The sequence below is a fragment of the Gymnoscopelus braueri genome, assembly GCF_963280865.1.
Source record: "Gymnoscopelus braueri genome assembly, chromosome: 20".
Classification (NCBI taxonomy): Eukaryota; Metazoa; Chordata; class Actinopteri; order Myctophiformes; family Myctophidae; genus Gymnoscopelus; species Gymnoscopelus braueri.
Genome location: NC_137622.1, coordinates 29,730,346 through 29,749,085, shown reverse-complemented (window position 1 = coordinate 29,749,085; position 18,740 = coordinate 29,730,346). Strand labels below are relative to the sequence as shown.

The 18,740-nt window shown below is 43.2% G+C and overlaps 1 protein-coding gene across 1 annotated transcript in view; it reads left to right on the top strand.

Moving 5' to 3' along the window:
- afg2a (AFG2 AAA ATPase homolog A) overlaps window positions 1-18,740 on the top strand; it is a 176,357-nt gene that overhangs the window by 43,537 nt on the left and 114,080 nt on the right. Inside the window, exons 14-16 of the mRNA XM_080416776.1 lie at window positions 992-1,045; window positions 1,445-1,524; window positions 9,197-9,326. Of these exons, the coding sequence (XP_080272902.1) occupies window positions 992-1,045; window positions 1,445-1,524; window positions 9,197-9,326 (264 nt within the window). The remainder of the gene's footprint in view (window positions 1-991; window positions 1,046-1,444; window positions 1,525-9,196; window positions 9,327-18,740) is intronic.

The window sequence follows — 18,740 nt, the reverse complement described above, 5'->3', positions numbered from 1 at the left end:
TAATGCTCAGTCAACTTTCCCTGGTTAAATAAAGGTTTAAAAAACAGAAAGAAGCTGAACAGAATGGACTGGAAAATGTGCTGCAAGAGCTGGTCTTCCCTGGCCTTGCTCCCTGGCAGTTATTGTTTTGATATAGCTAGTCCTTTCTTGTGATGGCTGTGTGTGAAGCTAGTGGCCTCACGGCGGTTTGCTTTAAGGCGTTGCCCCTGTCTGCTTAAAACGACAACCGTAGCATCTCTGTCAGGTCTTATTTAAGGAGCGCATCATCGTGACAATGAATCATAACGCTCGCCGAGGACTGTCATCTGATAATGCCGTTCATGTGGTTGTGTGACATTACCCCTCCCAGCAGATGTCTTGAACAAGATGTCTGAGGATCTGTTTTCTGCAGCTTTTTTCCCCCCCCTTTATTTCACAACCCAAAATGTCATTTTCTTCTGGGGGAAAAAAAACCTAGATATCGTTGCTGTCGGGCAGAAAGCTCTTATCTCCATATTCTTGTGTTTTTTCGTAAATTAACGCCCTACTTGATCATACTGCAGCGTCACACAAAAAGTAGCAGATCCTCAAGCCCTCGATCTGCTGGTTTTGCTGTTTTTGAATTTGAAGGGGCGGCCATAGCTGAGTGGTTAGTGAGCCCGCCTACTGAGCCAGAGGCCCTGGTTGCCCCAGGTACGATTCCAGGCCACGCCAGCATATGTGTCGATGAAATGAAATTTGTCCCTGAGCAAGACTCTTAACCCCTAATTGCTCACAGGCCCTCATTGGAAACAAGCCCGCAAGGACTTTCATGAACGTCCTGTTAAAAGGAATTATTTATTTAATCCTTGAAAAATAACGGTTCTGGACATAATGAGGTTTCCACCCCGACAGAGATGATATAGAAAACATTAGGTGTTTCATAATGTCTCTTTCTCCCCCCCCCCCCTAGTTTAATAATGTCCATCTATAAACCTGTTGCATCATCCAAGCTTTCTTTTTCTTTTTTCAGGGCCCAGAGTTATTGAGCAAGTATGTGGGAGAATCTGAGCGAGCAGTGAGAGAGGTAAGTCATGATCTATTTGATCAGTGGTTCTCAACCAGTGGTCCGGGGACCACCAGTGGTCCTCGAGGGGGTTCTAGGTGGTCCCCAGCTAAATGATGGAGAGTTGTTTACCAAATGAACCCTTTTAGATCTTTAACTCTTGAGAGTGTAAAATGAAATAAATACAAATTAGTGTAAAATGATTTTATGCTCTCAAGAGTTAAATTATTGTTAAACATCTGCATTACTTAATCAAAGATTTGTTATTATACACAAAAAGCCCTAAGGGCTTGTTTCCATTGTGGTCCTGTGTATTCAATTAATCGAGAAGTGACATTGTATTATATCTATATACAGTATTGTTCAGGTCTATTGTATTGTGTTTCACTCTGCTCTGACATGGCCATGTTTGCCTCTCAGGTGTTTAGAAAAGCGAGAGCTGTGGCTCCCTCCATCATCTTCTTTGATGAGATCGACGCCCTCGCTGGCGAAAGAGGAAGGTGAGTGAGTTGCTTTTCTCTAAAACAAGTGATCCAACATCGGTGCCTTTTTGAAAAGAAAGAAGCCAAATCCTACTTCAAACCAATGTCCCCTCCAAAAAAAACTCTTAGCGTGTTACTCAGGCCTGGAATTTTGTCATTTTAGGGGCAAGGCCAATTGGCCTTTGGTGTTGTCCATTTTTTGAAGGCACAAAGGCTAAATGCCAGGGCAGGAAGGCCATCAAATAAAACAAGATTTTAGTCCATTGAAATAATTCATTGAATTTAAGGGTTAAAGGGGTAGTTCACCCCCAAAATAACTTTTTTTCTATTGATTACTGACCATCTGGAGCCTTGAATTCATAGATATTTTTTTGTTTTTGTCACATTCCTAAGCCAATAATTTGATTATAATAAATGTGTCCCCATTGATTCCGGTAGGAGACACAAATGCATTTGTGTCTCCTACCGGAATCAATGGGGCTAAATTTATTATAATCAAATAATAAAGGAAGGAATGCGACAAAAACTAAAAAATATCCATGAATTCAAGGCTCCATGGGGTGAGTAATTAATAGAAAAAAGGTTATTTGGGGGGTGAACTACCCCTTTAAGGATGATTTTTAATTTAATATGTAGACTACCTGCAGTGAAATAAATAAATGATGGTATTTACAATCTGATCCATGCTCAGCCCTGCACCAATCAAAGTCACTGGATTAGTTTAAAAATGGGGACAAGAAAGAGACACTGGTGTCTACATATTGACAAGAAAGAGACTAGAGAGTAGAAAGTGGTACAGTCAGCTGGGGCCTTAAGGCCACTGTGGCCTCAGGGCATGACATTTTTTTTGAGGGGCAGAAGGCCAAACTGAGGGGCAATGACGGCCATGGCCTTCGTGGCCTCCCTGAAATCCCTGCCCTGGTGTTACTACTCGTGTTTTCAACGCCGGGGTCATTGTCTGTAAGAAATGAGTAACACACAGTCTACTGGAATCAACTGAAACGTGTCTGCGGCCTGTGTCACTGTCCACCCCCCGCCCCCCGCCATGTCTTTCACAATGACTCACTTATGAATGGACAGCACCACCGACATCACCCGACTCAAAAAAAAGAAAGAAGAAAACTCCACTCTGCATGACTGCACTATCAAAGACGACTTTTCTTGTTCCCATGGCGCCCCGACAAGACTTTGGGTCTTTTTTTTTTTTTGCTAATGGCACGCACAAAGTGCTTATGTTGTCCGGAGGACATTCAATGGGATGGCACTGGGAACATCTGTGGCTTAAAAGAAGAGAGGGAGAGTGAGAGAGAGAGGGGGGTGGGGTGGGGGCGGAGGCGGGGTGCGGCGGACAGAGACCGGAGTCACACAGATACTTCTTTGTGTCCGTCCATGGCAGATGGGGAAGGCCGAGTGTGAGGGCCACTTCCTGCTCCCGGCCAACAATGAAGGTACATGCTGTTAGGACAGTAGTTATTAAACCCCTCCGTGCCAAGGACCCCCAAATTGATATGTATTTGGCCACGCGGACCCCACCATCTGAAAAGAGTTTGTGCCAGGGACCCCCCAGAAGAGAAAGAAATCAAAATCTTTCGATATGTTTCAAAGATTTATTAAAATTAGTTAGTTGTCCCTAACAGGGAGATAATAATAATAATGATAATAATAATACATACAATTTATATAGCGCTTTTCTGAGTACTCAAAGTTGCTTTACAAAACCAAAAACAGACTAAAAACTAGAATAAAATGTTTAAAACTAAAAACTATAGAAGTTAAGGTAAAAAAGAGGGATTAGGTAGGGAGTCTGAAAAGGTGGGTTTTGAGTGTGGTTTTAAACGTGGCGAGGGTGGGGGCAGTCTTGATGTGAGCTAAGAGTGAGTTCCATAGGGAGGGAGGGGTGGCCACCGAGAAGTCAGGTTCATTTCTTTGTCCTGGGGATGTCAAGGAGGTTGGCATCACCCGACCTGAGGGAGCGGGAGGGGGCGTGATGTTGGAGGAGTTCAGAGAGGTAGCTGGGAGCCTGGTTGTTGAGGGCCTTCTAGGTGGTGATCAGCAGTGTTGGAAAAAGTACTCAAATTTTTTACTTTAAGTGAAAGTATTAATACTGCAATGTAGAAATACTCTGTTACAAGTAAAAGTCCGGAATTAAAAATTTACTTGAGTACAAGTATTGGTATCAAAATGTAGGTCATCATTGGAAAATCCAGGTTTCTATAAATTTTTCGAAAGGTTTCGTTGTAACAAGTTCACACACTGTACACGTTTGATTTTCTCAACTGACTATTAACAAGAGGGAAATTGATCTTGCCATGATATAATTTATGAACCCAGGTTATTGTAAGGGACAAAGTGGAGGGTTAGCGTTAACCTTAGTTGGATTAGCCGACAAACCCTGGTTTGTTTTGGGTGGCAAAAGATGGAATTGGAGCATGGACCATGTTTAGGGTATCATTGGGTATTAGTTATTATATACCAAACCTACCATAATGTGTTAACTCATTAAAACCAAGAAAGCATCTGTGTCATTTTAGATTTTAGCTATATGTATAATTTATATAGCAACATAAGTTTTTCAGAAAACTCTTAGGGCTAGTACATACTGCAGGATATTTGCTCCGATTATGCTGCCGCTGACCTTTTTTGGTGCTCGCCGACAAAACCTCCGATCTGACGCAGATCGGGCTTTGATCGCTGAGGTTTTGCTCGCTGCACTATACCTGCACCCAGTGATCTTGGTACATAGAAATTGATCTATTGAAGATTCTGACTTTCAAATGTACATATTTCTGCTTTGGCAATGTAAACGTATGTTTTCTCATGCCAATAAAGCCCTTTGAATTGAATTTAATTGTGTGAAAGGCTCTGCGAGAGGATCGGCCAGCGATAATAGTGCTCGGTGATGCCTTCCCGCATGTTTCTAGAGATCTAGCAGGTTTGATATTTCAACATTCTGTGTGTGTGTGTGTGTGTGTGTGTGTGTGTGTGTGTGTGTGTGTGTGTGTGTGTGTGTGTGTGTGTGTGTGTGTGTGTGTGTGTGTGTGTGTGTGTGTGTGTGTGTGTGTGTGTGTGTGTGTGTGTGTGTGTGTGTGTGTGTGTGTGTGTGTGTGTGTACAGACAGATAGATGGATAGTTTGCAAAAAAAGGGCACGTGGCACAGATATATACAAAATAATGCTAAATAAGATAACCCAGATAAGCCCTCAGGGCTTGTTTCCATTAATTAGGTCCTGTGTATTCCCTAGAGAGAGAGAGAGAGATACAGAGAAATAGATAATTATTTAATGACAATCAATAGCGTCCTGTCTCGGTCTCGAGCATATATCACGGGAGCCTTGCACGTTTTCGTGAGACGTCGGTTAAAATGAATTGGAATAAAAACAAATGTATGTATCGGGTCTCGATTGCATCCTAGTGAACTCTTGCTGTGTGTGATTGAGATCCCTCCCTCAATCGTGTAGTGAAAACCACAACGACATATGACAGACTATTTCAAGAAAGAGACTTGTGTAGTGTGAAATGCTTAACGATCAGATGACTCCCCGACCACTTTAAAAGTCCTACAGTGTGTACCTGCCCTTAGGATTTAGAACATTGGTTTAGAACAGTGGTTCTTAAAAATAGCAGATATACAAGCTCAACGTGATGCCCTGCAAGCTTGTATATCTGCTATTTTTGGAAAAAAAAGAGTGTTTGAGTGTTTGTTTGAAAAATGTCCCTGGCACAAAGACATTTCAGATTTGGGGTCCGCGGGCCAAATACATATAATTTGTGGGGTCCTTGGCACGAAAAAGTTTGAGAACTACTGGTTTAGAAGGCATTCGTAGAATGGGCCTCAGGTCTTAATGGGTTAAAAGTGCTTACAGTAGTGGCGGAGGTTCCTCCCTCATCTAAGAGCTTCTTTGTTAAAATGTGAGAATGGATCAGTGGTCTGCTGGTTCTGAAAGAAGCTACAGCTTTCCTTTGACAGACCATGCGGTGTGACGAGGCTGAATTAAGCCTCAGTTATACTTAGTTGCGGGCCGGTGCCGTGCTCAGTAAATAGCAGGCATACAAGCTCACAACGCGGCACGTTCGTGACGCGTTTGTGAGCTTGTAGATCTGCTATTCAGATCTGCTATTCACCAACTTGCAACTGAGTATAAATCAGGCTTCACAGAACGGCCCAGCGCAAATGCAGACTAGGACGGCCGCACCCGAGAACCACTTTGCAGTGTGAGAAATGCACTTAGCAGCGATCGATCGATAAAGGTTATTTATTGGCCTTCGTTTCCTGGTGTGTTGTTTTATTCATCTTTTATTTTATCTTTTTAATCAATGTAGTGGCTCACGTCTGCAGGAATGAAACAAAAGTATCAGTGCGAAATGCGTGCAGGATTCAGGATTGAAGATCTTTGATTTTACATACTTATTGTATCTACGAGTACATGGGAGTAAAACTTATTTGATTTTGTTTCCTCAACATTGCTGTGACAGCAAAAAATTATAAACGATTTACAAATAGATAATGAAGAATAGCATCGATAGCGCTCGGGTGGCGCAGTGGTAAAGTCCCTGCCCACCACCACGGAGGTTGTGGGTTCGAATCCACCGTGGTGAATCCGTCTTTGTCACGAACACAATTAGCCTGTGTTCGGGGGGAGGGAAGCCGGGCGGGGAGGCGTGATATTGGGCTGGGGCGGCACCTGTCAGCAGGGAGTGTTGGGCGGGAGGAGTAGGACAAAGGCCCTACGTCCTCCCGGTGGGGGCTCCTCACTGGCAGGTGAGTCGGTAGGATACAACAGCAGTGACAACACAGAAATGTGTGTGGGGACGAATCAATTGGCGTAACTACTAAAGTGGGGAGAAAAAGGCTGTAAAAAATGATTGGCTACTCTAAAATAAATGCAAAAAATTGTAAGAAAGATAATTAACTAAGTATGAGGTGCTTGAAGGTGCCATGTTTATTGCTACGTTGTGTGCAGTCTTTGCGGCACACAGCCGTGTGTGTGTGTGGGTGTGCGCACATTCAAGCATGCACGCATGCGTGCACGTGATGTGTTTTCCCTCGCAAGAAATACCGGCAAAATATTCCGGCTCTGTTGGCTAGTAAGACAATGAGAGAGGGAGCAATAGAAAGTAAAGAGAGATGATGCCTATAATTAGTGCTCCGCCATATGACGGCAGTATGTCGAACAGCAGGAACAATATTACTAGAACATCATCATTTTACATATTGTGTTTATTGTTTAGGAAACGGCTGTAGTGTGGGGGGGCTCACAGTTTTTCCTGAGATTTTATTTTGCTTTAATTTTTGCAAACAACATGAGGGAGAGAACGAGAGATAGATGGACATAGTCGCAGACAACCTCTCTCTCTCTCTTTCTATACGTAGTTTCTTCACTCTATCCCATGATTTTGCTCTTTTTTTTCCTCCCCACCCACATCTCCCTCTTCTCCTCTCCTCTCCTCTCATCCTTTCTTTCCTTCATGTCCCTCTCTTTCTCTCTCCCTCCCTCCCTCCCTCCCCCCTCCCCCTCTTGTTCAGTTCTATATCTGGGTGACAGGGCTTCCATTGTGTTTCTCTGCGGCCTTGTCTGGGCTAATGACGTCTGGCACTTCCGCTCGCCCTGTCAACAGAGTGTGTGTGTGTGTGTGTGTGTGTGTGTGTGTGTGTGTGTGTGCGTGTGCGTGCGCGCGCGTGTGACATGGGGATCTGGGAAGGGCTGTCTGTCTGTACTGGCTTATGGAAAATAACCAGCTTAGAACAGTGTGTCTGATACAGAGATCTGATCTGTGAATTTTAAATGCAGCATCGCAGTATGAATACATGAATATTTTCAACTTAGCCCTTGTTCACTTATCACTTCCTCCCTTTCATGCTCATAAATTAACGCTGTACTTGATCATACTACAGCGTCATTCAAAAGTAGCAGATCTGCAAGCTCTGCTACTTTTGCTGTTTTTGAATTTGAATCCTGAAAAGTAACAGTTTGGGACATTTTTGAGGTTTCCACCCGGCGGAGACGATTATGTTCATACAATTTAACAGCATGTCATTTACAGCAGATTGTACAGATGGAGAGTTTGCTAGCAAGAAATAAATGTGATCAAACTGTCAAAGTGGATTATATTATTTGGGAAATGTAATCTGTCTATCCATCCATCCCAGTGTTTGCTGTGTCCACCCATTGATTAATTCACACATCTTTTCATTCATGGCTCCTTATTGATCTATCCGTCCATCCGTCCGTCCATCCATCCATCCATCCATCCATCTGTCATGCCATCAATCCGTCAGTCTGTCCATCCGTTCATCCATCCATCCATCCATCCATCCATCCATTTTTTTTAAATGTTCCATGCTTTCATTTCACTTACATTTGTGATGTATACATGCTATAAGTAAAATGAATTATGGTTGTAATAATACAGTTAGTAAATATTAACACTTTTTGTTTTTCTGTGTCATTGCTGCCAGCCAAATATGCTTCTTTTCCTTCTGTTTCGTTTGTTCTGAAGTGTAAGACTTGCAGCTTCGTTGATACTCGGTTTTCTTTATTTTTGTCTCCGCCAGGCCGAAAGGCATGGCCAAAACTATGTTTTGCACCCTGTCCGTCCATCCGTCCGTCCATCCTTTCGTCTGTGAACAGCTAATCTCTGGCTTGATCTGACTGTTGGCTTGATCGCAGCGAGACTGTGCACACACACTCCCTAGATGCCAGAGCTGAACCTCTGCCCCAAATATTTCACATAAGCCTGTTATAGCGCCACCAGGAGGCCGATTTTAGCAAAACACATATTTTTTTCTTTCAATACTGTTTCACAAATCGCAAATTAGTCCTTGGTCATACAAAAAAAACTCAGTCATGAGATTTTATTTTGTTTTAATACATGTATCTATACCAGCCACCAGCAGTACATCTTACATTGAGGACTATTTGAGGATGAGCTTTACACGGTTCCGGTTATCCTCTCATAGGCTGCGTGTGGAGATGGGGAGGTGGAGTCGCATACCACCCGAGCATACAAAACATATACTGGTGTGTCCCCTCATACAAGACATCAGAGGGAAATATGGACATTAGTTTACTAATCTGAGCTCACTCTTTGTGGGCACTAACAGAGGGTTTTGCGTGTGCTACATGCCTGCCTGTCACTTTTGGAGCAACTGAAAGCTGCTATTGTATGGATTTTGTGTTGTGTATTGTATGTATGTATATATATATATATATATATATATATATATATATTTTTTTGTATTGTATATTTTAATGCAGGGTCTTCAACAGGGGGTCCAGGACCCCTAGGGGGTCCTCAGAGTTACATCAGGGGGCCACCAAATCTTTGTGTGTTAGGTTATTTATTTTATACATGAACCACTGGAACCCTAGCATCCCTATTTTGAGCGGGAACATTAGCCAAAAACAGCAGACCAAGTAAAAAAAAAAGTTTAATCGGAAACACAATCTGAAACACAATTTTATACAATATAGAGGGGTCTATATTGTATAGTCTCATCTCTCTCTCAGTCCTTGGAAGACCCCTGTTTTAATGTATTGTACCTTTTTAACATCTTTATTCATGGGTTTTCAACTACTGTTTGGACTCAATGTTTTATACAATTGTGTCAATAAAGTAACTAACTAACTATCCATCCTTCCAATCAAACCACTCATCCGTCCCTCTCTGATCTCTCCACCCATCTCTCCAGCTCATCGGGTTCTGGGGGAGGAGTAGGCGAGCGGGTTCTGGCTCAGCTTCTGACGGAGATGGACGGGATCGAGCAGCTACGAGACGTCACAGTGCTGGCTGCCACCAACCGACCAGACAGAATCGATAAGGTTAGAACCAGTGGTTCCCAAACCTTTTATTTTAGCCTGAGACCCAAAAAGATGTCTCCCCGTGGGACCCAAACGATGAAAAAGCCCGGCTATATGAAGTTGCATCTGCTATTCTCACCAGAATTATGGAATTTCTTTGATTTTCTTTTTTTTATTCATATATGAAATTCTTTAGATTTCTTTTTATAATAATAATTTAAAACAAAATGTAGGAGTGAAAAATTGGCCCGCGATCCAAATTTGGGCCCAACTTGGATCCAGTGAGGTAGATAGTTTGGTAAACAGTGAGGTAGACGGATGTACTTCTGCTCCCTCTTTCTCTCTCTCACTCTGTCTCTCTCTCTCTGTCTCTCTCTCTCTCTCTCTCTCTGTCTGTCTCACTCTCTGTCTGTCTGTCTACCTTCGTCTCTCTCTGTCTTCCTCTTTGGTTCATGATTGATGAGGTTAAAGAAATGTCTCTTTTCTTTATCTTTATCCGGTTCCCTCTCTCTTTACATTGTCATACATGACGGATAAAGAAGACAGACATTGTCTCGCCTCCCACTCTCACCGCCTTTGTCCGCTGTCTTCCACCGTCTTCCTCTTTAGTAGCTGATTTATAAGACAGACAGACGGACAGACACTCTCTCTCACTTTTTTCTCATTCTCTCTTGTCTTTCTCTCCCTTTCTTGTCTTCTTTCATCCATGATTGATCAGGTCGAAGAGTTGTTGTCTCTCTGCCCCCTTTGTTCATTTCCCCTTTTTTCTTCCTGTTCTGTCCGTGATTGATGAGGTCAAAGGTCCTCGGCTCTTGTCTGACTCTCTCGCCGCCACATCGGGTGCGTTCACACCTGCCTTGTAACATGGTGTCTTATCAAACCCCTGGGGGGGGGGGTGGGTTCTTAACCGGCGGCTCGGCACCTGGAAGCGTGTCGCCCTGACGGGCTGACAGGGTCACAGACCGAGCATGACCTTTAACCCATTTAGACCTGTGTAACACCTATTCGTGGTTATGCTTTTCAAGCTGTGTCATTTTAGTTGTTGGTATTATATCGCCGTTGTCGGGCAGGAACCACTTATCGCCATATTCTATGGTTTATCGTAAATGAATGCACTACTTGATCACACTACAGCGTCACGCAAAAGTAGCAAAAGAAGCAGATCCACAAGCGACGCGTTTCAAGCTTGTGGATCTGTTGCTTTTGCTTTTTTTGAAGTTGAATCTTGAAAAGTAACTAAGAAAACTCAAAACGTAGGTACGATTCAGAAGGTGTTTTTTAGAATCGGCCTCAGGTCTAAATGGGTTAATAAAGTGTGATATATCGGGCTCCTCCTGACGTCACAGTCTTGAGTCTAGGGTCCCTGACTGTGTGAGACCAGTTGAGAGCCTCTGACGGTTTACCCAGGGGTCAAGAGGGGTGACTTCCTTAGATTGGTTTTACAAGGAGGTGAGAATGCTCCATTCCAACCCCGAGGGCACAACAAAAACCCATGCTGGCTGCACCACAGGAGAGAACTGCTCTCTTGCCTATATAGTGACTTAATCAAGTATCATTTTGTTTGTTATCAGATTACCAGTTGTTGTATGTATAGTTAAAACATCATGTGATGTTTATTTGCAGCTCAGTTGATGGGCTCACATCCCTCATGTTTGACACAGCAGTGGAACTAGTACAGCTGGCATTAACAGACTACAAAGTTGGGCCTAATGAAAACCGCTAAAACATTTTAGTTTGCCATTTTATTTGAGGTCTGTGTGTCTGATCAGTCCATGTGGTTCCCAAATAAAGGGGAAGGAGGGATGTAACATTTGTGTGCCAGTTAGATATGGCTGCCATTAATCAAACTATAGCATAGATGAAAGATCAATAAATAAATGTGTCACCTTTAGGCAAGGCAGTTTTATTTGTATAGCATATTTCAACAACATGGAAACACAATTATACAATGACACTAGGATGCATAAAACAAAAAAATAAATAAAAACGATTCATTGTTACAGTGCAGAAGAGAAAGGAGAAAGAAAGTAACTCAATCAAAGGCAGTGGCAGACAGAAAGGTCTTTAGTTGTGTTTTAAAAGAAATAAGAGTGGCAGCAGACCTGCAGTTTTCTGGAAGTTTGTTCCAGATTATGTGGTGCATAAAAAACTAAACGCTGCTTCCCCACGTTTTATGGTTTTAGGGACAGAAAGCAAACCTTTCCCAGATGACCTGAGAGATCTGGATGGTTCATGGTTCACAATACCGTTCAAGTCAAGATCAGAAATGTATTTTGGCCTAAACCATTCAAAGCCTCATAGACCAAGTAGTAGTATTTTGAAATCAATTATTTGACACACAGGGAGCCAGTGTAAGGATCTAAGCACAGGAGTGATATGTTCCACTTTCTCTGTACTAGTTGTTGGGGGTATTTGCCAAGTACATTTGGCATACCTGGAATTCATCTCGTGCATTCTGTCCATCCGAACTATCAGGAGTGGTGGGCAACTATTGAACAGCGTCGGTCAGCAGGATATGGCCGACACACCCACATCAGGGACACCACATCCACGGCAATGTTTCCGGCGAGGGATCCAACTTTTTTTTTAGCTGATCCCTGTGAAATATGATCAAACGGATACCATAAACATTAAAAAATAATCAATTTCGACTCTCATTCAGTAACAAATGAATCGTAATATAAGAGCAGTTTTCTCTCCGTCAGCCACTTATCTTTTTTCTTTCTCTCAGCTCCAACCCCTCCATGGCAAATGAGACCGCTGTCAGTCTCTCCATAGTTACTCCCCCCCACCTCCTCCACCCTCTCTCTTGTCTCTCTCTGTCGTGGTTCTCTGCCTTTATCTTCCTCTATACTTCCTGTTCCCCATCTCTAAAGCCAAAGCTTTCTTTAGCCTCTTATCCAGCCATCTCTGTCCTAATGAAATTTCCTGAGCGCTGATCAAAGACGGGAGTCTGGGTCACATCAGTGAGGACACACGTGAAGGGAGAAGGACCAGGCCATACTTAAGCCCCGTGCTCAGCCTCTCTAGACAGGCCATCTGTCTGTGTCTTTTCCTTCACTTTTCTGTCCTCCAGTCTCTCTTCCCTGTAACTGGCACTCGTTCAGAGCCTCGTGCATCTGCTGCCATGAAGCACAGTTTGATCCAAAGTTAAATGGGATTGTTGGAGGGGGTGATGGATGCCAAGTGTGACTGTGAACTCTGAATGTGTGTTGTTTTTGTTTCTTTTTACACAAACTGACAGTGAGCGTCATGACGTCCCATCTAACCCCCCGTCTATCCCCCCCCTCACTTTTTCCCTCATGCCGGCGCCGTTGATCCATTTCCAACCTTTTATTTTCTCCTTACATTTTAACACATCCTCACTCTGCTCCACAAAAGTGTTTATGAATATTGCTTTTAGGGATGCACTGATATGTCGGCCACATATCGGTATCGGCCCATATTTACCACTATCGGTCAACATCTGTATCGGTATTTGTTTGGATTATTATTATTTTTTTGTTAAAAGTTACAGGAGTTAGGAGGCAATTATGTGTTTATGCAGATTCAGTCTTTTATTATAATCCTCCTATAATTCCACAAAACTCTGTAGTAGTGGTGTAGTGGTGAGGCCAAAATTGGGCTCCTCAGTGGCTGGGGCAGTTGATATGAATTTGCACACAGCCATTGACCATTACTGTACCATGTGCACGGAACAGCGAAGCCCGTTTTTCGATTTCACCAAATCTCAGCTGTTTATTAGCGTTTTTGTGTCAAAGAATGTCTGCATGGTTACGGCTGCCCAGCTGTAGGATGGCCCCGCGAGCTATGGGACAAACTGCCTCCCGGGTTGCCAGATCATGTGCGCATATCCCCCCACGGGTATGGACTAGTAGACCTAATTTTGCAGGACCTTTTCTGTAACTCTTGAGAGTGTATAAGTGGAACCATTCTGTCCATTCCACTTGTACACCCTCAGAATATTGTAGTGCAGCAGATAATAGCAATCTTTTTGGGAGAATCGTTCAAAATGGTGATACAAGCGTGAAATTTGATACAAATCATCTTTGGAAGTCAGATTTGTTCCCGGATTGAATGGGTTAAAAAAACACGTTTGAGAACCACCGACATAAAACATTCTACATTCCATCAAAGAGAAGCAGCATGGAACGCTCGTGTATTGGTAGACGTTTTTGTGTGTGTATGTGTGTGTGTGTACCGACCGACACCGCCCTGGGTAAATAAGCTGTCCTGAGCACACACAGATGTCTGGTAGCCTCCTCCCCTGCTTCTCCTGCTGCTGGGAGGAGAATTGATCCATCTGTGTGGTGGGCTGACTGACAGCCACTTCCTCCTTCACCTCCGCAACCGGCTGCTGTCTCATCTCAAACTCCATTAGTGGTAGAGGAGAAAGACACTCCCCTGTGTGTGTGTGTGTGTGGGGGGGGGGGAGGGGGTTGTCTACCTTCCCATCAGTCTGTTTGGTTGTCCGTCTACACCTGTACATCGTCGCTGGGCAAAAACCTCTTATCCACATTTTAGCTTTTTGTGTTTTTTTCATAAATTAACGGCCCTACTTGATCATACAACAGCGTCACACAAAAGCATCAAAAGTAGCAGATCCACAAACTCGAAACGCGGTGTGAAGTGACGTGTTGCGTGTTTGTCGATCTGCTACTTTTGCAGTTTTTGAAAAGTAACATTTTTGTACAAATGAGGTTTCCACCCGTCAGACGATATGTGTGTGTATATCGCTGCTGTCGAGTAAAAACCTTGTATCTCCATAATTCAACTTTTGATGTTGCTTTTTTTGTAAGAGAGAGAGAGAGCGAGAGAGAGAGGGAGAGGGGGGGGGGGGGGGGAGAGAGAGAGAGGGGGAGAGAGAGAGATTCTGCTTGTGTGTAACAAATAGATGCAGTGAGAGGTTGGCGATCATCAGTCCCCTGGCTGTAGGGGTGGGAAACCCCGCTGCCCCCGAACCCCAGCTTACAGGAAGTTGTCTCCTGGGCAGCAGCCGAGAAATCACATTACTTCTGTCTCCACCCACACCGCCTTTTGTGTGTGTTTGTGTTTTAATTAAGGTTGAGGGGATGTGAATGAGAAATGTCTAAGCCGCACTGGAACACAAAATACTCAAAATTACGAATACACAATGCTCTATTGAATTCATTTCAAAGACGTTGTATTGGCATGCCGGTTGAAAAGTTAATTATAATTCATGCACTATATTACCATGCACTATTACCAATCATATCAACACAACAAACAAATACATTCACCCATGTATTGAGACTGGTACCCCTTTTCCCCATCCAGCCCCCCCACCCACCCCAATTTTCCCATACCTCCCCCCTTTACCATCACCACCTCCAACACTAAGCTGTGGTCCCAGCGGAGGTTATGGACTGCTTCATTTCCATACCAATGGCAGGATATGATGAGACAAATGGAGATTAATGTGGATGTTGGGGTGTCAATGAAGTCATCGTCAAGACAACTGATTGAGAGCTGTGTGTGTGTGTGTGTGTGTGTGTGTGTGTGTTGCTCTCTGACAGACAGAGAGGGAGGTGTGGAAAGAGAAAGAGAAGGCAGAGAAAAGCAGCATTTACTTTGGATTGAAAGAGGAGGCCTGCTGTCCGTCCCTCAACCTCCTGTTTTGACTCAGTAATTAAAATGTATTGCTCTGTAAGGGTCCATCCATCTGGACTGTGTAGTCCAGTGGTTCTCAAAACGTTTTCATGTCAAGGACCCCCACAATGTTATGTATTTGGCTGCAGCCCCCCCCCCCCCATCTCAACCTTGCCAGGGACCCCCAGAAGCAAAGATTTGTGTTAAAAATATTAAAAAAATATATATATATATATTCACGATTTTTCAAATTTTCAAATTAACCTGTAACTAGTTTTCAAATAATTGTAGTGGGGTAAAAAAGTACAGTATTTGCCTCTGAGATCTATAGTGGGGTAGAAGTAAAAAGTATTAAATGTAATTACTTAAGTAAAGTAAAAAATATCTAAAAATGTTACGTAAGTACAGGGCTTGAGCACTGTTTGTGTGTGTGTGTGTGTGTGTGTGTGTGTGTGTGTGTGTGTACACGTGTCGAGTTGTGACTGTGCTTGCATATGTGTGTTTGCGTGTCAGTGAGTATGAGGTTCTATGACAACAGCGCAGCTTAACAGCCACGATTTGCCTGTCAAACTTCATCCTGTCTTTAGATTGGACTGGAGATGTGTGTTAAGAGAACAGGAGAGGGGGGGTGGTGGGGTGGGGGAGTGCATACAGGGCAAGGAATATTTGCGGGGTGGAATGAAATGCATACCGTAAATAGCTCCACTTTCACAGCAAGCGTTCCCATTTTCTGTGGGAGGACAGGGTTTTTGGTGTGTGTGTGTGTGTGTGTGTGTGTGTGTGTGAGAGAGTGTTTGTGAGTGAGTGACTATTTATGTACCGGTAATTTCCGGGCCTCGTGTGTCCATGTAATTCAGATAGATAATAAAATACACAGTGTATGATGCTCCATGGGTCCCCCTACCATCCCTTCTGCTCAACCCCGACCTCGCTCCTCTCTCTCTCTCTCTCTCTCTCTCTCTCTCTCTTTCACTTTTTTCCTCAGTCTCTCTGTCCCTCCCCTCTTTCTCTGAAGGCCCCTATAGTTGTTCTCAGTAGTTACAAATCCTAACCAAACAGAATGTGTTATTCCTAAGCCAAAGCCATGCAAAACTCACCCAATCGCTGCATGCGATTGACGCGAAGGGAGCGCTCGTTTTGGCTCATGTGAAAATCCTTTCTCTACACCAGTGGTTCTCAAACCTGTTTTAATTGTATGGACCCCGATAACTCTGAGGACATACAAATGGAATCAAATGGACCCGTAAGGATCCACACACACACACACACAGAGGGCGCGCTTGTCGACATTGGCTTTTGGCTTGCCAAGAGAATCGCTCCGGCCCACCTCACAAGCAACATGCGGCTTTGCTGTTGCTGGTGCGCCTGCCTTTGAAAAGTTACGTATTGGTTGTTTAAACCTTTCATCTTGAACCGAAACAAGTGCTCCCCAACAATATTAGCTTCAGAATGACCTACATGCTGACCAAAGCATCCATGCATGTTCTATGAGAAGAAGCATTTAGACTCCAGTATCTTCTATCTCTTACTTGCATTCCACACTGTGTACTCGCAAAATCTGTTCTGTCCAATTATTCGTATTTTTTCTTTGCTCTGTTCATCACAGAGCATTTCTTTATTCCGTTGTAAGTCAGCTGAGCTGAGAGTGAATATTCTGTGTGGGTAAGATTGTTGCTTGTGTGCTGTGCTGTTTAAGACATTCTGGGCCCTCATCGTTGTAGCAGATTTTCAAGTTTACATTTCAGCTTTCCTTGCCTCTCTCTCTCTCTCCGTATGTACACACATCCCAGAGAAAGAAAGAAAGAAAGAAAACAGTTATTCCTTTTTTTTCTTTTCTCTGTCATTCTTCAGCAAAACTATCCCTTCTGTCAAAGGTGTGCTCTGTGTAAAGAAGGGCGCGCAAACTGTTTTTCCAGTCGTCTTTTGTGCATCGCGGCACTTCTCGGGGATGGGGGGGACTCCTCACAGTAACTCATGTGCATTGACAGCCATATGGTATACTGCTCAGTGTTGCCATGTCTGCTTATTATAAGCGTCTTTGGGCTTGTTTTTCTGTGAAGTCGCTTGTAAATATTGGTAAGTTGCAGGTTTTGTTTAAAAAAATATTAATAAAAATACTAAAAATATTTTGTGTCAGGGATCCCCATACCAAATTTGTGTTGTTAAAATATTCAAAATGTGTTTGCTGCTTTTGGGCTTGTTTTCATTGACCTGGTTGCTTATTTCTCTCTCAGAATCTGGCAACACTGATACTGCTCTGTGGGTTCTGCTCCGTAAACACTCTTCAATAGGGGGGGGGGAGAAAAAATACAAGAAATAAAGTAATGCACATTGTGACATACATGGGCCTCTTCTCTGCTATTTCTCTGCTATTTCAATATGAATGCAAACTCAGAGCATTTTCAGAGTGGTTTGGCAGCCCCCCCCCCCCCCCCCCCCCACCCTCTCCCACAGAAAACAAAGCTATGATTGACGCATGGGTTTGTAAAGCGGTCCTCCCCCCCCCCCCCCCCAAACAAAATTGAAAGTGCTCCGTCCATCTATAATTTGTCCATCTGTCTGTGATTGGTGCCTATATTGGGTAACATTATTGTGTTTATCTAAAGTATTGTTTCCAGCGTTGTGTTTTTTGGTGGATTCAGGCAACATGATTGTGTGGCATGATGTGTCACCACTATGATGTGAGCCGGGGAGACAGAGTACATGCTGTAGCTATTGGCCCGCTTAAATAGCTGTAATGAGGGTCAGCTCTTGTCAATCAGGATTTGTACGAGCACGAGAGTTGTGTGATAACATTGTTTGGAAAGCTGTATCAGTTTATTGCATGGTCAAAATGTTTTAAACTTGCATGCTTGGAATGGCTGTGTCCAAGTAATTACATGCACGCACACGCACGCACGCACGCACACACACACATATACACACATATACGCACGATGTAGAGTGATACTGTATGTGTGATAATAAGAGGTTTATATTTGATATAATGATTTAGTATTATCTAAAACGTTCATAACTGTAGAGTTGATTTATTAATATTGTGCATAATTGATCGGAAAAATAAAATAAGAACCAACCGTTTTCAAGGCTCACGGCCACCCAGAACATCGTGTGTAACGGATATTTCCGCGTCCTGAAAGTGATCCTTTTAAATCTGAATTACTGTAGGCTTGAACCACCGGATTACTGATGTTTTGATAGCAGCAAAGGCTAACTCCTTTTGGCTTTAGTATTAACATTAACATATTTTGGTTATAATGGCAGGATCTCCTATCCAGGCTGGCTCACGATGTGTCCCAAGTGAATAATACGCTTAAAATGCCAGATCGCCACAATTACGAGCACTCAACAGAAATCACGTGTGAGGACTGGAGGGAAAAACTAGGTTGACTAGAGAACGAAACACAAGCCAAGGACAAAAGGTAGAATTATTACCCCCCCCCTTAACCCATTAAACCCGGGAACGCATCTGTGTAACCACTTTAAGCATTATTTTATACTTTGGCTATTCAAAAATAGCAGATATACAAGCTCATACTTGGTGCCGCGGTATGAGCTTGTAGATCTGCTATATTTTTTGAAAGATATTGAAAATTTGGGTAAATCTGAATATATATATTTTTTTACTCAAATCTTTGCTTCTGGGGATTCTACAAATGTCTTCTAAATCCTAACAGTAAAAAAAAAAAAAAAACATTTGTTGCTATATACAGTATATCAGTGGTTCTCAAACTTTTTCATGTCACGGGCCCCCAAAATGTTTTTAGCCATGGACCCCCATCTCAAAATAATTTGTTCCAGGGACCCCCAGAAGCAAAGATTTGA